The sequence below is a fragment of the Lissotriton helveticus genome, chromosome 3_1, assembly GCF_964261635.1.
Source record: "Lissotriton helveticus chromosome 3_1, aLisHel1.1, whole genome shotgun sequence".
In the NCBI taxonomy this organism is placed as follows: Eukaryota; Metazoa; Chordata; class Amphibia; order Caudata; family Salamandridae; genus Lissotriton; species Lissotriton helveticus.
The window spans coordinates 1,809,193,860-1,809,217,613 of record NC_136061.1 but is presented as its reverse complement, the minus strand read 5'-3'; the positions used below and the strand labels follow the sequence as shown (position 1 = coordinate 1,809,217,613).

Sequence of the window (23,754 nt, the reverse complement as noted above, 5' to 3'; positions counted from 1 at the left end):
TTCACCTCCAGAGGACGTGGGGGTTATCGAGGCAGACGCAACTTCTACACCTTCTCCGACTCTTCCGGCAGCTCAGAATGGGAATTTGATCAGGCAGGTCCTAGCCATTTCTACAACTATCAGGATTACGGACATCCGCCCCCTCAATTTAATCCTTTTTTAGGACAGCGCCAAGCACCATGGCGACCCCCGAGAGGGAGAGGAAATTATACCACGCGAGGCCAGCAGCGAGGTCAAATTCAGAACACCAGCAATTGGGATGCGGCACGTGGACAAGCACCCAAGCAAGTCCACTTCCAACAGGATCAGCACGGCGAGAGAGTGACTCGCAACAAGACCTACCGGTGGTAATCCCCTCACTTACCACCAACCCTGTTGTGAACATCTCCCAATACTCTCTGAGTGATCAAGAACTACAAATACTCAGTAAAGGTTTATCTTATGTCCCAACTAGCAGACCTGATCAATTCACAGTGAGAACTGAACTATTCAAATTTTTCCGCAAAATCAGGTTAAAATACTTTTTCCGGAATGCTGGTCCACATGTCAATCCATCATACACAGGCTTGCGGCTTCCTTCTACCTTTGTCCCTCCTTCGTGTACGATGTCACAAAAAATTCTTGCTTATGAGTCGGTGGTGTGGCGAGATGTCAACAAAGTCCTACTTGAAAAAACCTTCACCAAATACAACACAAGTAGATCTGAAAGAACCGCCCTACAATCTCTTGCGAATAACACCCAGGTCGTAATCAAGCCGGCTGACAAAGGTGGCGCCATCGTGGTCCAAGATGTCTCAAAGTATGAATCTGAGATTAATCGACAATTATTGGATGGTATTAGTTACAAACAACTCAGATCAGATCCGTCGAAAGCCATAGCTCTAGAAATCCTGGAGTTAACTAAAGAAGGATATGATCAAGGTTTTCTGTCCAAACATGAGTTTGACTATTTGAACCAGCAATGCCCACGCCTGGCTACGATCTACACTCTCCCCAAGATCCACAAAAACATGGTGGATCCATCTGGGCGTCCTATCGTATCTGGATGCGGCTCCATCCTCGAACCCTTGGGTAGATACATTGATTTCTTTCTTAAGCCCCTGGCTGAAGTAACACAGACTTATCTCAGAGATACTCTCCACACGATCAACATCATTGAAAATCTTCCGTTTGACTGCCAACATCAAATTCTTGCCACCTGTGATGTAGTCTCCTTGTACACCTGCATCCCTCAAGAGGAAGCCCTTGTAGTGATAATGCGGTGTTTACAAAAAAGACCAGCACCTGTACAAGTACCGACAGAGTTCATCATCGCTCTGCTCCGGATAGCAATGACTAAAAACGTCTTCACGTTTAGAAACAAGTTTTTCCTGCAGATCAAAGGGGTGGCGATGGGGGCTCCCTTCGCCCCGGATGTAGCCATTCTCTATATGGCAGCTTTTGAAGAAGACACTGTCCTATGTGGGCACAACCCGTTCAGAGACCATGTATATCTCTGGATGAGATATATCGATGATATTTTAATAATCTGGAACGGCGAACCAACAGAATTATCATCCTAATACAGCGTTATTACAATGGTCCCTTTTCTCCCTAGCGGGTGCCTGCTGATTCATTCGCCGCACCGCTTAACAAATTTGGGGGACGATCTGAACTCGCACTTCATTTCCCGGTAAGACATAACCGTTGGTATTCATTTAATGGTACCACGCTGGTTTCTATGTTTCTATTAACTTGGTCCCCGTTTTTGGTTAATAGATCACTTTCTGAGTATCCAGTGCCCAACGTCCCCGGGCCATTTTGATTCCCGCCGTACTGGACATTGTTTATTACTAAGACGTAAGTTTTCACCATATGTAATGGTTTCACCGATTGTTAGGATAAGATTCCTGCTACCACCCCAGCTCATGAACTAATACACACGAACTACTTTGTGTATACCCCTCAGGCAATCATTATCCTCGCATGAAGGCTTCCTAAAGTTATAACGGATATGGAGAGCACCGAACAAATAGGTATGCTCCCCCCACCCCCCATTAACGATGTGTGCATAACTAAATTACTTGAACAGTGGTCTCATTTGAAATTGGTTTAATAACCCACAATCATTATTGATATTAATAGGTTGTTAGTCCCACCCCCGTCCTGATGAAGACCCCACCGCAAGGGTTTCAACTAATCCTGCACATCTGTGGGTCGAAACGTCGACTACTCCTCTCTGCATTCCAGCCCTTTCTCCGCAACTGTGACATTTATGTACTACATGGGGCATGCGATTCTCTAAGCAAATACTATGATTTATGATGTTCTGTGCATTCTAATTAATGTGTAAATGCGTCTGATTTTTCTCTGCTTTTATGGTCACTTTACCCTACCTGCACCATCCTCACTCACTACCCCCCTTCCTCCTGGGCACTAATCAACCGTTTTACATACGATTAATGTGGGATACTATATCCTGGTTGTGTCTACTGTGTGAATAAAACATTGTAGACTCAGTAATTGCAGTATCATTATTATTTAATTTGTGACGATTAGTTTAATCCTACATTGGGACCCCTCCCTTCTCAGTACTATATAAGCGCAGTCTCTACCTGCTCCTGTACCTTCCCCTCGGCTCAGTTACAGCCCGAGGTACCGACGGACATGTGGGTTTAACGGCGCCCGTCTAAGAAGCTACTTAGCCCTTTGCAGTATTTCATTATATTGATGGCCTGTTCTTTTGGAGTACTATGCCGACATGCTTCCCTGGGCTGGTTTTCCTGGCTCAGTGTTTTTTAGGCTAGGCAGTCCTTTCCTTGCTCCATTTCTTGCTTTACCATCAGCTATTGCTTTTGGTGCTTTGACTTCTCTTTTAGAGAACGCTAGACAGGTGTCATCCGCCAGCTTTGACTGGCCCATGGACCACATCCTCTGTCCACTGTTTTTTGTTTAAATTAGGTAGTTTCAGGGAGATTCATAACGAGTATAGATTAATAAATCTTTCAGTTGATATGTATAAAGAATCATTTGAAAATGGATATCTCGCTACCTTTTCTATCTCTGCAGAGCGGGCCTCCATTGTCCTGAGCGAGTGCCAGGCGAGGTGAGGCCTTTCCCCACAATTTCTTTGGGTGAGTTTTAACAATCATATCTATTCCAAATGGGATTTAAGGCCAATATATGTGATGTTCAGTTTATACATTGCTATTTTTCATAATTTTTGCTTGTATATCTCGTGCCTGTTCTTTTATATATTTTTACACAGGTGAGAATCCACTGACCTACTACGTGATACACGGTAGGCACCCACATAGTTTTGGGGTTTTTCGACAAGTGATTGATAACTTGTATAGTGTTTGTTGCAGTAGTATTTGATATCATAGGTCCTGAAGAAAGCCTTTACAGGCTGAAACATGTTGACCAGATCCATCTGATTGATAGTAATATTTGTTTTATACTATCTACATACTGTTGCTTTTAATATTACCTCTGTGATGACACCCTGAATAAAGTACATTGCCTTGGCATCACACTAGGTAATTTTATCTCACTTTTCTTCTTTTTCTCACAATTTTTTTCACTGCAACCTCTCCCATCTAGCAATGTCATATATACATCTTTTTCGTCACTGGAGGATCTGTTTCTAGGTCTTTTCACAATATCATCAGGTGAGAGACCCAACGGATACCAGTTTCTGTACAAACAATCCCAGATGACGATTTTCCGCCAAGTGGTGGGCTGATGGGAGTATTTATGTTTTGTTCTCACACTCTATCTTCTCTTTGATCCGACACCTGTTCATACATGCTTCACCATTGGAATTGGCATACAATATTGAGCCCATTGTAGACCTCCAGTATCCCTTGTGTTTTTGGCATAATTTACTCTACCCTGCTGTATAATTTGGCCCTCTTCTGCTGCATAATTCCAGTGGCCCTGCCTTTTAACCCATTTCGGGTTCCACACCAACTCAGGTGCCATCTTCCATTCTGGCTCCAAGAGTAATGGTGGTCAGTTTTGCATGTTGGAGTTCCCCCAAAATACACTGTCTAAGAGCATTCTGGCTAGATTGGTTCATGGGATTCCTGTACGCCTTTCCACCCCTACCTGCCCCCAAATGCTGAAGATCGAGTCTGCCCAGGCCCTAGTCATCCTAGTGGCACCGTATTGTACCAGAGAAAATTGTACACAGAACTACTGGACCTGAGCATCTGTCCTCCGATCAGGCTACTATTTCGGGAGGACCTTCTGTCACAGAAGAAAGGCAGGCTTCTGCACCTGAACCTGGGCAATCCTCCAGGTGTGGAGATTGAGCAGCGGCGGTTGAATGCGTTTGATCACCACCAGAGTTTGTGGTTGTCTTCTTCACTTCCAGGGGTTGATCTACACAGTCCTAGTATGTCATGTGTAGGGACAAATCTTTAACCTGGTGTGGAGATGACATCACAGACCCCTTACAAGCCAAACTGTTGAATGTGTTATTGTTTGTTTTATCTTTGGTCTAGTAAGATCTTGGAGTTGGCACTATAAAGGGTTATTTGTCGTTCTTATTGACCTTTTTGTGTTTACTGGACAAACTGCCCTTGTTTAAAGCAACTGCTGTGATGTGCTTGTTAAAGGCTTAGTGCACATGTTACTTCTAAAATAGTTTGTAGTACTACAGTGGTACCTTAATTTGGTCCTGACATTTTGCATGTCAAATTACATCGAATTGCTGGTCCCGTTTTTAGGTCTCGCCTGGCGTGTGCTCTCGCCATGCGAGGGCTTCTTGGAACCGATACGATTCCAGAAGTCATGTAGCTGCTCCGTCTACAATTTTGATTTGTGGGCGTAGTTTCGCATCATGGATTGATGCAAAACACAGTGTAATGATTGCACCGGAGGCAGTCATTACACTGAGGGGTACCAACCTGTCCGCTTTTGGCTCCTCCCACCGGGATTCGATCTTTTACTTGCGGCGGGAGACAGTGTCTCCTAATTAGCCGCTAAGCACTTTTTTTGCAACAGGGGTTGCTCAACAAACTCCAGGTTCTACAAAATGCGGCCGCCCGCCTTATAGGGGGCCTTCCCAAGTTCTCCTCGGTCACCAGAGAACTGGAGAAGCTGCACTGGCTCCCGGTGCGGAAGCAGATTTTGTTTAAAGCCCTATGCATTGTCTTCAAGGCTCTACATGGTCAGGGCCCGGTGTAACTCCAGGAGCTCTTCCAATGGTATAGACCAGGCAGACAACTAAGATCGACCAGTATGGGGCTGATTAAAACAGCTCGCATCCGGAAGGAGCGCTGGGGGGGGGCAGAAGTTTTGTCAGGGGAGCAGCGAAGGCGTGGAGTGCCCTTCCTCTAGCCCTCAAACAACACAGGAACCTGTTGGCTTTCAGAAAAAATTTGAAAACATGGCTCTTCACCCTCTAGTTCGGAAGGCTAAATCTCAGGGAGATACCACTTCAGCGCCAGGACACCGGTTGGTATTAGCGCGCTTTACAAGTGTTATAAATAAATAAATAAATAAATTACCACAACAACTGCCCAGGGTCACACAGTTTGGTGAAGCTGGGATTGAAACAAGATTCTTTGGGACAGGGGCTCGCAACTCGTTTTTGGCCGCCACCACATAAGCTTCTGGCTGCCCGCTGACACTGGCCACCCCACTGGATGGATAATTGACCTACGTTGGGCCCTTTTCACGTCACCGTAGAGATGAGCTGGTGAAGCTGAGCTTCTGGCCTAGTGACTGCAGCCCATTCCACCTTAACTAGCAGGGCTCAACGGATGCTTGTTTATAGCACTTGCCTTCAAGGTCTGGTGGATCACAGTGGAAAAGAGTGTTTTCAGTAGTATTGTGTGTTCACCATGGCTGTGTGGCTGCGAGGGTGTTTTCGGGCATGGCAGTGCCTGCTTGTCTTGGTGCGTGGTTATCGTGTGCCACTGGATGTTACAAAGGAGGCTGTAGTGGGGGCGTTGAGTCTGTGCACGCGGATGAGTAAGTCCAGCTGTAACAGTGCGTGCACAAGCGGTGCAATTCCGCGAGTGTCGAGTTGGCCACACACATGACAGTGCTGTGTAAGAGTCTTGCTTGTGGGCACTGGTGTGCCCATGTTGTGTTTGGGCATGGTGATAAGACCATGGTGATTGAGGTACTGGTGTGTGGGAGAGTTGTACTTAGTTGTGTCAGAGAGTGCTGTCTTTTGGCACTGCCGTACGCGCACTGCTTGGGTTTAGGTGTGAGAGTGTTCTGTTTGGGTTGTGTGTGAGGGGGCTCTGCTTCAGGGCACGGGCATGTTTTATTTGTACTCTGGTGTGTCGTGGTTGTCTTGGGCCCTAGTTGAGAGCTGTGACTCGGTCAGCGCTGAATACTGTGTTTGGAGACTAGTGTGCGAGAGCTGTATTTGGGCAAAGCAACTGGACAGGATGTGATGTCACCATGGTGAAAGATGTATCATTCACACATACGTGTGAGAGTTTTGTGCAAGGGCACTGGTGTCAAAATGTTGCCAGATGTACCGGTGCAGTGCAGGTTTGAAGCCACCTACCAGTCAGATGGGCGCACACATTTTTGTATGTTTTATGTCACTAAGTCCTAGGAGGACAGTGGTGTGTCAGACATAAAGTAACATCTGATTGTAAACACACGTGAGTGTGAGCTTTGTGCTTTGTCGCAGGGTGCTTTAACAAAATATGAGATTTAGGCCCACTACAAGGAAGCAGAGACAAACACACGTAGACTCCGCCTTTAAAATAATGCAGCAAAATTAGCTGCTCTGCAGTCATTAATATGCACAAATGCAAATAGGAGGTAATTAAGCTGCAGTCCTTCTGAGAATATTTCCATTCGAATGAGTTCCATTGTCAGGGAAAGAGCAGCCCAACAGATTTATGGGACGAGTATGAATATAAAGTGTGCACATCAAAGAGGGACCTGTCTGTCACCTTCCTCCACGGCCTTGGTGAGGACGGGAGACCCCAACCCCAGACAAAAGCCCCCCACTGCTCTGTTAACCCCCTTGGGGTGGTGTGCACCATGGCACCTGGCCACTTCTAGCGAGGAAGGCTTTCACACTTTGATGATTGCAATTCCTGTGATGAACATCTCGACGCCCCCACCAATCCGACAATAAATTCAAGAACTGCCAAAAAAGCCAGAATTCATCAAACTTGGCACACAAGGGCTAGACATTACAAGGTCCTTAGAACCTATCTCCTTACGCCTCATACTGCTCTTCTCCTCACTCTCCTTCATTCAACCTCACACTACTCTCCTCCTCACTCTCTTGCTTATCCCTCATACTCCTCTCCTCACTCTCCTTTCTTCTACACTCCTCCTCACTTTCCTTCATTATCCCTCATGCTGTTCTTCTCCTCACTCTCCTTCCCAAACCTTCACACATTCTTCTCCTAACTCTATACATCATACTGATACACAGCTAACAATTACAATCAAAACCACATAATTCCACTACACATCACATACATACACTCAGTAACAAATAGCTAAATTACAATACCATTAGCAAAGCCAAACACTCTAGCTTAAACAAATGCGTGACCTATTGCATTTTCAATGCTTGTGTGTGTTCTGTTTTTTAGCACAAAATGCATCCTCTCATCTATTTTGGACATGAGACAGGATTTCACATTAAATAAAAATCACAAAATCTCGATTAGCAGCTTGAGTTCTAGTCTTGCACGTTGTTACCATACTCCGGAGATAGGATTTTTACTCACACAGCATCTCCGTTACACGACCTGGCGTAATGGTGTAATTTCAAGCATTTCACATAATGAGCACTAAACAAAATGCCGGAAATTTCACTACTTACGCCGGGGGAAACTGAACTTCATCCTGGTCTACGAAAAGTGTCCTGTGTTTGCAGAGTTGTTGCATTAACTATTTAAAAGAGTATCTTGGTGAGGAGGCTAGATCTACCTAAAACTCCGATTCTTTGACGCACTTTGTGGGTTTTTATTTTTTTACAGGATGTGAAGTAATAGCTGTAAACACCCGCTCCACCAGTCAGACCTTCATTTATAAATGTGACGCTGTTTTATGTACACTTCCTCTGGGTGTTTTGAAGCAGCAGCCGCCAGCTGTGCAGTTTGTACCTCCTCTTCCAGAATGGAAAACGTCCGCTGTTCAGAGAATGGGATTTGGTAACCTGAATAAGGTAACTGTGTTTTACAATTCTCTGGTTCGAAACAAAAAGTAGGCACTGTTTTTATCTGAGCATGTGCCATTAGCTCCATTACTACATTTCCGAGCAACAGTTGCTCTTCCATTAAATTTTTAAGTGCAGTGCTTGACATCAACCTTTTTTTTTTTTTTAAATGAAGTATGTATTTGTGTATTTTAAATATGGCTGTATCCTAATTTTGTCAGACTTGAGATACCTAATAATGACATTCTTAGAGCACGGCATAAGGTCATGAGGGTTTTTATGCAATGGAAAATGTTAAATTAATTTTCCTTCTGCACTCCATGCGAAGGCATGTGTATACTTTCCATCGTGCACTGCTTCCACACTGAAAGCACTCCCTCACCCTATCATGCTCTCCCTGTAGCTTCACCTCATCTCTTGCTTTTCCTGTCATATTCCAGGTTTTTTGCTTTTTGCATTTATTCTTTTACCCTCTCTTCCCTGATCCTTTATGCTCTAGCCTCTGCTCACTCACTCACACCTAGCCCCTTCAAGAACGCCCCATCCACTGTTGTTCAGCCAGCCACTCCTTTCTATAAAAGAGAAATACTACTTGGGGCATCTTTAAAAAAAAATTATATAGATATCTAGATATCTATCTGATAGAGATTTCTAGCTGCTGTTTCCTTACCTTTGAATCTCCCAGGCTGAATCTGGAAACTTTTGCTGAGCAATACTCCTTGTGCTCCATCAGGGGGCTCCATTTGGCTCTGCGTGACGTCATCGGCATCGGTTATGATGTTGCAGTACCTATATAGGCGCCACCCTGGCATGCGGACGTCAGTTCTTTCTTTTTGTACCATTTAAGCGCCCATCCGGGAAGAGCTACCCATCTGTCATTTTTTGACAGGCCTCTTCTCAACTTTTTGTCGAATTCAAAAACTTTTCTTTGTGTGCGAGGATGTCTTCGAGGAAGACAGGGTTCAAGCCGTTCAGAGCCTGACCTGTCACAATGTCGGTTGCCAGCCCCCACCTCATCTGCCTCTGGTGTCTTGAGCACAACCAAGATTCAAAGTTGTGCTCTGACTGTCGGGCTATGGTTCCGAAGGGCTTGCGGGAGCGGGCTATAAAGCTCCTTGCAGCCCGGCAGTCAACAACAACCAACAAGACTCCACAGAGGTCGCGGTCCCGATCGAAGAAGAGGAGGTCGAGGGACCGCTCCCAGAGCCCAAAGTCCTTTTCGTCCCATTCCAGGTCTTTGGGACACTTGGAGAAGAGGCACAAGAAAAAGAAGTCCAAATGCACCTCATCTTCACCTCGACAGTCGTCCATCGACCAAGGAGGTAAGGAGCACCGATGCTCTAGGCACGGTTCTGCAGAGCCAGGGTCTACTTCGCACCTCCCTCCCTTTTCGGGGAGCCAGAGCAACCCCCACTCAAATCAAAGAATTCTATGAGGCCACGCGGCACATATTTGAGCGGGATGACCCCTCTGGTGAGCCCTCGGGCCCCGTGGGTCAGAAGGGGCCCCATTGGTTTTGTCAGTGGGGCTTCAGATGTGCGATCCCTAATAGACGCATGTCGTGCCACCAGGACCTTCCCCGGCGTCGAACCCGAAGTCGGCACCGGTGGTACCAGCCCCATCCTTATACCCGCCGATACTGAGTCAGAACGACGTCGCTCGACTCCGATTCTAGTACAGATTGAATCTAGGGGTACTATGTTGTCACCTGAACACTTTGAGGATGTGTTAAGCTCGGGAGAGGAATGAGCAGGGTCTATGGACCCTTTGGAACCACAGGATGAGACTGCACAGCAGTTAGACTGAAATGGGGAACTTTGGGAAGCCAGTGTACTGGATACTTCTCCAGATTCTGGCATGCTCTCACCGCCAACTGTGGCTATGGGGGAGGGGCCATCTAATGCCATGGTGGTCAGGAGGACAGCTGAGGACCTTGGACTGGAATTGCCTTCCGTGCTGGTCAGGAGTAATGGTCAGGAGTAATCTTCTGACTGAAGTGCCTTAGCCTGGGGCTTACACCTCAGAACCCCTTTGCCCTTTAATGAAGCACTAACTGATGATCTTCCCGGCACGTGGTCCAAGCCTAGCACAGGGGCTCCTGTGAATAGGACAATTGCACACTGCCATCGCCATGCTCTGGGCTGCACAAAGTTCCTCAGCCAACACCCCACCTCAGAAAGTTTGTTGGTGCAGGCCTCTACATCACAGGGCATGTTCACTTCCGCCCCTCCGGATAGGGAATCCAAAAGGCTAGATTCATTTGGTGAGAAAATGTTTTCTTCCTCTAGCTTGGCATTTTGGTGAATACCACATGCCTATTGGACCGTTTCTCCCGCTCCCTTTGGGAGACGGTTGCGGAATTGCTGCCATAAGTCCCAGAGGAGGCCAGGGCTGTGCTCTCTCTCAGGTAGTTAAGGACGGGTGAGATGCAGCAAAATTCACCATAAGGTGTGTGGTCTTGATACAACGGATGCACGGGCAGTTCGATTTTCACAATAATGGCTTTGAGGCTTAGGATAACTGGCTTCTCGGGTGATGTCCAGGCAAATTTGATGGACATGCCCTTTGATGGACCCCGTCTTTTAGGGGAAAAAACAGAATCCCACCTAGTGAGGTTCAAGGACTCCCAAGCTACGGCCAGATCCTTGGGCCTCTCTTCTTTATTTCTTTTTTTATAATATGTTTATTGGTGATTTTACAGCATAGAAACCAAAACAAGACAGCAATATATAGACATGAACACGGTCATAGACAGATCCTCTATATGCAGTATTTATACATCCACCCATCTCAGTGATCCATTACCAAAAAATGTAAGAGTTATAGCAACTGACATCACAGGCACTCAAGTGATTTCCTCTGTGGGGTGTCGTCAAGTCCTGTGTCCAATCCGTCGTCACTCAGGTGAGAGGGTGTGAAAGGGAGGCGGCAATCAAGTCCAAAATAGGGGAAAATGGTGGTGGATCAGCTACGTGTCAGGTTCTCCTTCGTTAGGAGTAATCGCCGTCTGGGAGTCGGTGTCAGTACGGTCATGTGTCGCCGGTGTGTGTCTCTTGGTCATGTATATGGACCAGAAGTTTTTGAGTCTGTTGCGTGGGGATAGCATCTCACTATAATTTTCTGTTTGGGTACAGCAGAACAGCATATCTCTAGACCATTGTGCCAATGGGGTGTCGGGCTGCATAGCCAACAGAGGGCAACGCATCTCTTAGCTAGGAGGAAAGCCATATCCACCAAGCGCCTGTGTGCCTTAGGGTGTGGTTTGGAGTAGCCCAGTATGGCTAAAAGCGGGTCAGGGGTTAACACCATATCTGTTACGCGGTTAACTTCAGTGAAGACCTCTCCCCAGAAGTTGGCGATCCCACGCCACGTGGAGGAAATCGGCGACTTGTGTTCTGCATCTTTCGCATTGTGGATTCTCACGGAGACCATATCGATGTAGTCGTTCCGGCGTATAGTACACCCTATTTATGAATTTAAAGTTGGCTAGACTATGACGTCCATTAAGTAATATTAATTTGGTGCTCTAGCAGCAGTACTGCCATTTATCATCCAGCAGTTCTATCTGCAGGGGTTGCTGCCTTGTCAGACTCGGTTTTGTGTATTCGCCGTCCCTAGTGGCCAATGCCGTGTGATAGTCTAGACCCCAATTTGGCTGGTGACTGTTCCTGGATAACAGTGGTCAAGGCCACGACCTCCGGGGGTTCCGCCATGTCTTCTACGAGGAGTTTCCTAAGACCATGTCTCGTTTTACGGAATTGGTATTGTGCAAGAGTCGAGTGTATCTCCTCCCCTTCCGCAATATCCCCCAAGGCACTAGCAACGTGAATATAATAAATTACCGGCGTGCGCGTCAAGCATATGGTGCCACGCGTGAGTGACCGAGTTTAGAGAGTCTAATATGCCAGTGCGTCTGTCGCGAGGCGAGAATAGTAGAGCTGGTAGGAGTTTGGGGTTAGCGTGTACGGCAGGGTCCGTATCTTCCAGGCCACTCGTGGCTGTTTGCCCGCCCGTGCGAGGCAAACCATCAGCGACTGCAGGCGTTGAAAGAATATTTTAGGCAGGACCATAGGAATGTTCGTGAAAAGGAAGAGAAAGCGGGGTAGGACAATCATTCTCATCAGGGATACCCTGCCCACTAATGACAGCAGAAGGCGGATCCATCTGTCGATATCCTCTTCTAGTTTGGAGATGGCAACTCCACCTTGAGCCTCTCTTCTACTCCTTGTGGCCAGTCTACCTTTTGCCTCTTTCGTGGCAACGGAAGGGATTTCCAGCTGCGTCAGCCCTATCCCAGCCAGCGTCCTGCGCAGGCTTCCCAAGCCGTGCAGGGAATGGAAGCCAGGAGTCGTCGGCCACCCTGCCCTCGGCAGCCACAGCCTCCAAGCACTCCTAGTTTGACTCAGCATGACCACATCACTCAAGTTGGTGGGAACATCGATCTTCTCCCCTACTTGAGGCCCATAACATTGAACAAGTGGGTCTTGCAGTTCATTCAGGAGGGCTATTTTCTGCCTTTCCTTTCTTTTTCTCCACCTATTCTGCCAAATCAGGAGCGGCTGACAGAGGATCATTTAAAATTGCTCCAGGAGAAAGTTACAGTTCTCTTGGCCAAGGGAGCTGTAGAAAGGGTCCCGGTTTCAGAAGTAGTGGCTGTTATTCCCACTACTTTGTGATTCTGAAGAAGAACAAAGGGCTGCGGCTCATTTTTGATCTTAAGACAGTCAATCTCTTCCTCAAGAAGGAGAAATTCAAGATGCTCGCTCTAGCTCAGGGCTTGTCTGCCCTAGACCAAAAAGCCTGGATGGTAGCGCTGGACCTGCAAGATATGTATTTTCTCATCCCCATCCTGCCAGGCCATAGGCATTTCTTGCAGTCTAAGGTAGGCCGCGAGCATTTTCAGTTTACCGTGCTCCCCTTCGGCCTTACCAGGGCCCCTGTTCACCAAGGTGACGGCGGTGGTCGCAGCTCATCTGCGCAGGTTAGGGGTGTCAGTCTTCTCCTACCTCGACAACTATTTATTGAAGGAGTCCTCACCCCAGACGGTCGACGCCTATCTTCAGACTACGGCAAACCTCCTGCATTAGCTGGTTGTAGTAAAGTAGGATCTGCTTTCATGGTCACCCCCACTTCTTGCCTGGTGTTATGCTGTTTCTGACTAGTCTGACTGGGATCCTGCTAATCCAGACCCCAGTCTCTGTGCTTTCTCCCCTAAAATGGTTATGGTAAGTACTTGGGTACATCTCAGATTGGATACTGGTGTACCCTTTTAAGTCCCTAGTATATGGTACTGAGGTACCCAGGGCATAGGTACACCAGGGGCCCCCCATGGCTGAAGCATGTATTATTCCACCCATGGGAGACCACTCAAATTGTAACTACAGGCCTGCCATTGCAGCCTGTGTAGACTGGTGCTCGCAACACTTACAACAGATATAGGTGTTCCTATATCTGAAGTGCACTTAAAACCTATCAGTCACCCATAAGGCAGGCCTTTCAATCCTGAAGGCAGGGTGCTCGGTTCGAAGTGTGAGGGTGCCCCTGCATGATTTGGGCACCCCTATAACCTGTGGAGTCCATTCTCCTGCATCGGCCATATAACATATAGAGGCGCCATGCGTCATTACACGATGACCATCTCTAAACTGGCTGTAACAAACCCTGTCATGTTTGGTATCAAACATGTTGGAATCCTACCATCACGCTGTAAACGGTGTGGGAGGTATGATTCCATGCACTGTAAAGCTCCTCCGGGAGGCCCTCAGTGCTCTCAGTACCAGTCTCCCAGAGCCGGACAGCAAGCTAGGGCTGCTGCTGAGCCAAGCTCGAGCAGGAGAAGGCAGGACAATTGGTATCCTGTCACAGGGAAGGGCGACCACCTTACAGACAGGATTTAGTGTATTGGGGCAGGGTGGGAGATCTTTCCTGCGCCACTCAATCTGCTTGAGGGGCACATTTGGTACCCTCCTTGCATAGTCCAGTTCAAACCAGCTGAGGGAGCTGTTGGCTCTCGCTCTGGCACAAAACTGGACAAAGGACATGGGAGTATCCTGCGCACTGTCCAAAACACCTCCCCTGGCAGGGAACCCTGAATCATCCCAACCCTTTCCTTATGGTACTAAAGGGCTTACCTGTGGGTAGGTCCCTAGATCGGTCGTAGGACAAGATTTAGATCAAGACACCACTTCATCTTCGACCATCTGGGCACTCTGGACTTTGCTCTGGGCACCGAGGCTGCAACTGGGAAGATTCCTGCTGCTCCTGGTCTCGTCGCCTTGCTTGTCTGCTGCTTTGTCTGTGCCTGTGCTCCATACAGGAACCTTCCAAGGCCTGTGGACATCCAAGACACCTGAAGGAATCTCCCTTGAAGTTAAGGAGTCACTTCCCTGCACCTGCAGGCACCTCAACCAAGCTAACCATTCTGCTGCTACTGGGCTCCTACAGATTCAGAAAGGCTCCGCAGCACAGATGGTGGTTCTACAACTCCCTCGAGGCCTGCACTGTCTTCATGCCAGGTTTGAGGCCAATATCCCTCATCGGAACCGCACAAACCAAACCCCTGTGCACCGCTTCGACTTTTCGTTGCAAAGGCTTGTTGGCTCTCTTCCTCAAAGAACTTCAGGCTCAAAAAGCCCCCACCTCAAGCATCTCCCGTGACCAAGATCTTCGTCCTCTCTGCATCTCTTGCTTCCTGGGCCGGCATCTTTGGTGAGCTGCTCGACGTCCTCTTGCAACTCCAGTGCCTCTTGCTTTTGGTTCCTCTATAGGGTCTTCTTTGGTTCCAGCAGGCTCCTCTGATTGCTCGGGCCTGCCCTGACTCCCCTGCTTGTGGTGAGTCACTTGGACCTTGCTGGTCCTGACACTGCACCTTTTTCACCATCCACGTTGTTTGTAGTTGTCAAGGCTTGTCTGTGCTTCTGACAGACACAGACCCCTCAACTCTCGACATCTGACGTGGGACAGCTCGTGAACGGCTCCTGGTCTTCCTCCGCATCGACTGGTCCACCCAGCTGCAGCTCCAAGGTCCCCGTAAACTCTCCTGCGACACCCGATATTGGTGGACATTTGTCTTCCATGCCTCCTGGTCACTCCTGAGTGGCATAAACTGTCCCTACTCCTCAACTTGAATCCACGTTTGGGCTCCACCGGACATTCTCACCTTCCCCAGCAGCGGCCTCTTCCTGAAGTTCTCCATTGAGATTGATAGCGGTTTCCAATGCCACTTCACACCTAATCACCCGGCCTCCCTGGTGTAGGTATCCTGTTTCCTAGGATAGCCATGGGTAGGGTGGATCTACAACCTTCTGTCTTCCACCGGGTTTTTTCAGGATCCAATGGGAAGGGTCCTTCTTTTTTAAAATTGCAACCACGGCTTACCCATTGACTTGAGCTTGCGATCATGTTTCCACTCTGCACACGATCTCCTTGGGTTTCCTGGTTACTTACCTTGGGTGGTTCCTTGGGTCCCCAGCCATTCCACATCTTCTGGCTATAGACTTGACTTGAGTTGTGGTTCGCATACCACTGTTTTAGTATATCGTTTGGTCTTCCACTTGCGGCCACTGTGTATTTGTGCTACTAACCTGTATTATTGCAAAGTATTGTGTGCATTGTGTATATCTCCGGGTAGGAGATATTTCAATGTATTAGTGAGCGTCTTAATACAAGTTTCTATAAATATACTGTGTGGTTCTTTTTCATTTAATCTATACCAATAAGATTACGTTCTGCTGAAACAAGCTGCTTTACACCACTTTTGGACTAAGCCTGAAGGCTGCTCTCCACAGCTATCACAAGCTTTCTGAGGTTGTCTAAGACCACTAAAATCACCATAAGTGCCGAGTGCCCACTTACATAAGTGTGCACCATATATTAAGCCAACCTCCTGGTGTTCACGTGACTCAGACCTGACTCCTCAGATGCTCCCTTTCATCAGAGCTCTTCTGCACACAGTGCAGTTTCGGGTCTATTCTCCCGAGCAGCGAGCCCAAGATATTCAGGTTATGATTCTGATGATTCGGCCTCTATCCTGAATTTTGGTGAGACTGACTCAGAAGCGGTTGGGCCTCATGACATCCTGTTAGTAAAGCATGCCAGGTGGCATATGTGGGCTCTGCAGTGGGATTTGAAGGTCCAGAGGCACAGCATCAAAGAAATCTTACCAATGTGGTTCAGATCTCAGAAGTAACTGTGAAAGATCTGCAGTGGTGGTTGGCAAACCGCAATTGGGTAAACGGCCGACCCCTCTTCCTTGCCCAACCAGATCTCACAGTTGTGACAGTTGCGTCATTGCTCGGATGAGGTGGCCATCTGGGAGAGGTGGAGAGCAGGGGACACTGGTCTGAGGCAGAGTCAGGGCTCCTCTTAAATTTGTTGGAGCTCCGAGCCATTTGATTTGCATTGAGAGAATTTATTCCCTCTGTCAAGGGGAAGTTTGTGCAGGTGTTAACGGACAACACCATTGCCATGTGGTCTTGCAACAGGCTCTGTGTCTCTAGACATGGCTGGAACCACAGGGCATAACCCTCATGGTTCAACACCTGGCAGGTTCTCTGAATGCCAGGGCGGACATACTCTGCCAGCAAAGCTTAGTGGATCACCAATGGTGCCTCCAGTCGGAGTTGGTGCAAGGTCTCTTATAGCAGTGTGGAAACCCTTGGTTAGATATGTTTGCCTGCAAAGAGCACGCAGGGTGTCCGCAGTACTGCTTGCTGAAATTTCCAAGGCGGCTATCGCTCTGCAACGCCTTTCGTGGCGAGTACAGCTCAGGCCTGCTGTACGCCTTTCCGCCCATACCACTCTTGCCAAGGTTTCTGAAGATCAGAAGCGACTGGGCCAAAGTCATTCTTGTGGCTCCAGGCTGGCCGAGGAGAGTCTGGTATCCAGAACTTCTGAAGATGAGCATTGATCCTGCGATCAGGCTGCCCCTTCGGAACGATCTTCTTTTGCAGCAGCAGGGAAGGGTTCTCCACCAGAATCTGTCAACTCTGCACCTCTATGCGTGGAGATTGAGCAGTGGCAGTTGATGGCTTTTGACCTTCCTCCTAAAGTAAGCAACATTATTTTGGCGGCCAGGTGGCCCTCCACTTAGATAGTATATGCCTACCTTTGGCAGAAATTTTTATTATACTGTACAAAAAGGTCTATTGAACCTCTTCTTCTCCTTCCACTGTTCTCTCATTCATTCTGACCCTTGCCCAGCAGGCTCTGCTTTGGGAACTCTCAAGGGTTACCTTTCTGCTCAGTCTTCTTTTTTACGGCTGCCAGACCAGCCCTCTCTCTTTAAGTCTCTGATTGTACATATGTTTCTAAAAGGGCTGGCTCATTTGTTCCCTCCCACGCCCTTTGTAGTGGGACGTTAACTTCTTCCTCACCTACCTAATGTGTGCTCTCGTTGTGCCTTTACATAACTGTCCCCTCCAGCCGTTGACCATTAATACAGCCTTTTTATTGGCGATTACAAGTGCCCGGAGGGGGAATGAGTTGCAGGCGCTGTCTTGCACACCTCCATATCTGCTGCTTTTTTTACCAGAGGTTTAACCCCATTACATCTGAGTCAGTGCATCACACTCCCCACCTTCTTTGCTCCTCCACATTCCTCTAAAGAGGAGGAACGTCTCCACGGTCTGGACCCAAAAAGAGCGTTCTACCTTGACCGCACAAAAGAGTTCCGGGTGTACAACCAACTCTTTGTGTGGTACGTGGGAGCTAAGAAGGGAAGAGCAGTGCAGAAAAGGACCAACTCTCTCTGGGTCATTCTCTGCATTTAGATCTGCTATGACCTGACTGAGAAGCAGCCCTGTGAGGGATTAAGGGCCCATTCCACCAGGGTAAAGGCTGTGACTATGGCCTTGGCTCAGGGTGTCTCAGTCCTTGACATCTGTCACGCAGCAACGTGGGTATCTTTGCACATGTTTGCCAAGCACTGCTGCCTAGATAGTCAAGTCCGCAGGGAAGGGCATTTTGCCCATTCAGTCCTACAGGACTACCTAGTTTGAGGTTTTGGTCCTCACCCACCACCGGGATGGTATGGCTTGGGTATTTCAAAGGTAGGAATCTGCAGCTAGAAGTCTCTATCAGACGAACAGGTTACTTACATTCAGTAACACATTATCTGATAGAGACTCTCTCTGGCTGCAGATTCATTACAGCCCTTCCCATGCCTCCCCACTTTGCGCTTCTGGTGTGGAAAAAACGAAAAGTAGTGACATCTGCACGCTTGGGTGGCGCCTATATAGGTACCGTGACGTTAAACAGCGGCTAACGCCAACGACGTCACGCGTAGCCGAATGGACGCACCCGACTGCGAGCCCAAGGGTTATTGCTCAAGTATAACCACAATGGGGTAACGCTGTTTTCCTCAGAACCTGGGTATTGATAAAGAGCTACAATGGTTCCCTGGGAGTGCCATTAATTACTTGATATCAGCATGCATCAGGAAAGTAGGTTGCGTAGTACAATACAAATGATTAACAATTACATCAAAAGAAAATTAGCACAGCATTTCAATGAGGTTGGAACACTAGATTGAATTAAACAGCACTCACGAGTAGTTGCTTTAAAAAAGTATTGTACTAATTAAATTGAAGCTTTCATAGGTATCAACAATTATTTACAAGGCTGTCAGAGTGGAATACATAGAATTGTAGTGACGAAAGGTATGGTGACATTCAGTGCTCAGTGATGGTGGTGAGGTGCATATATACAATCTGCAAAAATGAGAGATTTAAGAAAAAAGGTCAGAAAACAAGGGCAACATAATATCTCCAATGGCTAGCGCATTTGCTTAGTGATTTGGACCAGGAGATTTGCTAAAGTTGAACCGAACTATGGCGTCGACGTTTCGACCCAGACAGAGCTCAGTGGAATGGTCATATAGGGTCTTCTTCAAGACAAATGACAGTGACCGCCTGAAAGCAAGACGGGGGAAAGTTTTAAATAGGGTTCCAACCTAAAGAGAAACAAGAGGGAGGTGGTAGATTCGCCATTTACTCATCCAGCATTGGGGGGTGTCCCTTGGGTGTCCCTCACAGAATGGGGCGGCCAGATCTGTGGAATAGATCAAACTATCAAAACCCAAGAATGTGGGGTTAGGACGTGCAATTAATGACAATCGGGCAGTGAGTCTTACCTGCAAACGTCAGGAAGGCTCAAGATAATCAATATATTTCCAGAAGGTTCAAGGTATGAAATCCTATGATTAAAAGGAAGTGAAAAGTCACTAATGGGGTCATGAAGTGGCGGTTTCCATAGACACGGAGGACACGTAGAACGCGTCATGGGTAGATTTTGCATTCCCCATTGACACCACAAGCAGCATCCAGCTGCTGACTCCTTCTGCGCACGCTACATGAGTGCGTATGTTCACGTCAGCTTCTCCCTGTAAAAGCTTATTACCATGGTCCTCGCAGTCTCTCTCGAGTCTGCTGAGCAGCACGGAGGCACAGGTAAGGGACCACTAATTTTCCCATCCCTTTCTTTCTTTTATACATCCAATTACTGTTCTGGCTCCATTCAAGGATTTTGAACTATGACTGACCTGTGTTACTTCGCCCACCTGGATTATTCATGATTGGGCCACTCCATCATTTATTCTAGGTAAGCCGATCACTGTGGACAATTTGCCTTATCCACGCTGTTTGCTCACAATCCTTGCCCCCACTAGTGACTTTCCACTTACTTTTAATCATAGGACTTGATACCTTGAACCTTCTGGAAATATATTTATTAACCGCATCGCTGCTAGAGCGATTTCCCTGCTGTGCTGGACAGCAATAAAAACGGGTGTGGTCATGACGAGCTCAGCTCGTCATGAGCACAGGAGCACTGTACTGCATGACGAGCTGAGCTTGTCATGAGCATGGAAGGGGTTAACCCGAGCCTTCCTGACGTTTGCAGGTAAGACTCACTGCCTGGTGCTCCTACGGTCTCAGCAACAAAGGTGGTGGTTCTGCAACTCCCTCGAGGCCTGCACTGTCTTCACGGCAAGTTTGAAGCCAGTATCCCTCATTGAAACCACTGGAGCAGTACCCATGTGCACTATGTCGACTTGCCATTGCCAAGACTTGTTAACTCTCTTCTCCAGAGATTTTTCGGGCTCCAAGAAGCTCCAGCCTCAAGCTTCTCCTGCAACCAAGATCTTCGTCTACACCGCATCCTCTGCTCTGTGGGCCTATATCCTTTGGTGAGTTGCTCGAGGTCCTCTTGTGCCTTCACCCCGTGGGTCTTCTGTCTTCTTTGGCTCCAGTGGGCTCCCCTGCTTGCTCGGTGCCTGCTCTGACTTACCTGCTCGAGGTGAGTCACTTGGACATTGCTGTTCCCAACACTGCACCTTTTCCGGCTACTACGCTGGATGCGGTTGCCAAGGCTTGGTGGTGCATCTGCTGGACACTGACCCCCTTGGCTATTGATATCCAACGTGGGACAGCTCGTAAACCGCTCTAGGTTTTCCACAGCGTTGCCTGGTCTGCCTAGCTACAACTTTAAGGGCACCATCAACTTTCCTGTAGCCCCAACATGGGTGGGCATTTGTCTTCTGTGCCTCCTGATCACTCCTGAGTGGCATAGACTTTGTACCTCTCTGCTTGCAGTTACCGCTCTACTTCAATCCACTTTTGGGTTCCACTGGACTCTTTTGCCTTCTTGGCCAGTGGCATCTTCAATGAAGTCCTCCATTGTGGTCTACGGCCGCTTCCGATGTCATTTCAAGCCTATGCACCCGGCTTACCTGGTGTAGTTATCTTGGTTCCTAGGTTATCCATTGGTGGGGTGACTCTCAAACCTTCCATCTTCCACGAGGCTTCTTCAGGGTCTGCTGGGAAGGGACCTTCTTTACAATTGGAATCACAACTTATCTATTGACTAGCATTGAGCACTCGGTTGTGTTCTCTCTCTGCACACAACCTCCGTTGGGTTCCTAGATACTCACCTTGGGTGGTTCATTGGTTCCCTGGCTCTTCTACATCTTCTGGGTCCCATCCCGACTTAAGTCGTGTTTCGCATTCCACTATTTTAGTTTATGGTTTGGTCTCCCCCCCCAACTACCACTATGTATTTGTGCTACTAACGTGTTCTATTATGAAAGTAATAATATATGTATTGTGGTTATATCTCCGGATAGGAGATAATCCTATGTGTTGGTGAGTGTTTGTAATAAATACCTATTTTATAACTACACCGTGCTTTCATAAGATGAAGTACTGGTAAAACAAGCTGCTTTACCATCCTTCTGGACTAAGCCTGAAGGCTGCTCTCCACAGCTACCACTAAGAGAGCTTTCTAAGGTTGTCGAAGACCACTAAAATCACCATAAGGGTTGTCTGGGTTAGTGCAGGGTGCTACACTTCCATAAGTATGCACCATAAACTAAGTCCGCCTCCTACAATCTCCTTCAACTGGTCAGTACTTTTTATCAGCCCTGACTGCAAAGCACATTAGGTGCGCCTGGGACAAATGTAGCTCGCCTCAGGTTACATTTCTTTTTTATTTTCTTTTATTTAACCACATGAATGCTACAGCAATTCATGCTCTGTGCTGCAGATCCATATTTACCATTGTTCATGACGAGCTCAGCTCGTCATCAGCACACAAGCAGTGTACTGCATGACGAGCTGAGCTCGTCATGAGCATGGAAGGGGTTAAACAGTTTTATATAGCGCTGGCTAGACCCAGAGGTATCGGAGCCCTTTACAAGGGTTTGAAGTGGAAACAGAATTACAGTATTATGATCATATAAAGGAAAAGGGAGTAAAAGACAATATAAACAGAGTACGCAGAACAGTAAATACATTGGCAGGAAGGTCAGAAGTACCGGAAGACCATAAATATGATTAGGATAATTGTGCAAGCATAAGTACCAAGGGATGATGGATGGGGAAAGGGCAGAATCTAGTAGGTACAAAGCATGAGGGAGTAGATGGAGGTAGAAAGGGGGTAAATAGTAGGAGGGAGGGAGCATAAGTGAGGAAGAGAGGCGGGAGTAGTAAGTCAAGTAAAATGTGAAGAGGAGTGTAGCGCTCAAATGGGCAGGTTGAGAGACCATGTAAGGTGGCGGGATTAAGGACCCCAGAATTTCAGGAGAAGATGTTGTTTGAGGCCTTTTTTGAAGCTAAAGTAGGAGAGGTTACAACAAAGATCATTGGGGAAAGTGTTCCAGATAGTAGACACATTTCCAGAGAAAGCGCGAGATTGGGTTGACTTCTTTTTAACCAAGGGAGGTACCAGCATGATGGAATTAGTGCTTCTCAATTCTCTGGCACAGCCTGCCTTGTGCAGTTTTTGTGATACAGTGGGGTTTGCAGATGCAAGGCTTTGTGTGTAATGCACACATTCTTTTGAAGGGATCTACCATCAATTGGAAGCCATTTGAGATCTTTGAGGACAGGAGAGATGTGATCAAACCTCCGAGATAAGCCTAGACGTGAAATTAAGGACTGACGTGATTGGGGCTAAATGAACTTTTGGAGATCCGGCAAGAATGGCGTTTCCATAGTCCAGTCTGTAGAGTACTGATGATTGGACAACAGATTTGAAGTCGTCAAAAGGAATGAAGGGTTTGATTTTCTTGAGGTGATAAAGAGAAAATAGAGCGCCTTTCGCTGCGTTTTTTTATGTGGGGCGAGAGGCTGATATTTTGGTCAATACTTATTCCTAGAGATTTAACTGAGCTGGAGGTGGACACAGAGTAGTTAAGGGCTTTAAGATCAGAGATCCAGTGATGTATAGGAAGTCGATTATTTTTAGGGGCAAAGAGGATGACTTCTGTAGTTTGGGGGTTGAGTTTAAGGTGATTGTGATGGAACCATTGTTGGATCTTAGACAGGTCATCTTTGAGGTGATGAATGTCTGAATGGGAATTTATTTTATAGTAGAGCTGGGTATCATCGGCATAGAGGTGATAGTTGATTCCAGCTTGCTTGAGAATGAGAGTGAGGGGTTCCATAAAGAGGTTAAATAAAGAGGGAGAGAGGATAGAGGCCTGGGGAACACCCAAGGAGATTGGTTTAGGTTTAGAAAGACAATTATTGATTTTAATCTGTTGAGTTCTGAACTGGTAGTAAGAGGTGAACCAGTCTAGAACAGGTCAGTTGAAGCCAAACCGATCCTTAAGGGTGTTGAGTAAGGCAGAGTGATTTACAGTATCGAAAGCAGCCGAGAGGTCAAGAAGGATGAGAAGGGGGCCTCCCCCTTGTCAAGGGAGTGGTGAATATAATCCACAATGTTGAGCATCGCAGTTTCAGTACTGCCGCCTTTTCGGAAGTCTGACTGAAAAGTGTCCAGAAGGCTAAATGAGTCATGTTATGTTATGTTATAAGAGCTTATATAGCGCACACCTGCCCCAGCAAAGGGGCGTCCCTGCCCTTCCAACAACAGAGAAACAAAACTGGTTACTACAACAGGAAGCTCTAACATAATAAAGGCCCGAAAACTATTTTAAAGGAAAGAGGTATGTTTTGATAGCTTTCCTAAAATCCAACAGACCCTCCAATCCACGTATATGAACCGGCAAGGAGTTCCATAATTTGGCCGCCAAGTAATGGAAGGAACGTCCTCCCGCTCGACAACGCTTCACCCGGGGAACAGTGACCAAATGCTGACCCAAAGAACGCAGTGCGCGGGGT

General features: G+C 47.4%; 1 protein-coding gene across 3 annotated transcripts in view; it reads left to right on the top strand.

The window, feature by feature from the left end:
- Positions 1-23,754, top strand: part of KDM1A (lysine demethylase 1A) — a 1,206,177-nt gene that overhangs the window by 917,042 nt on the left and 265,381 nt on the right. For all 3 annotated transcript variants that reach the window (XM_078682705.1, XM_078682704.1, XM_078682706.1), the window contains exon 15: positions 7,956-8,143. In XM_078682705.1, the coding sequence (XP_078538831.1) occupies positions 7,956-8,143 (188 nt within the window). The remainder of the gene's footprint in view (positions 1-7,955; positions 8,144-23,754) is intronic.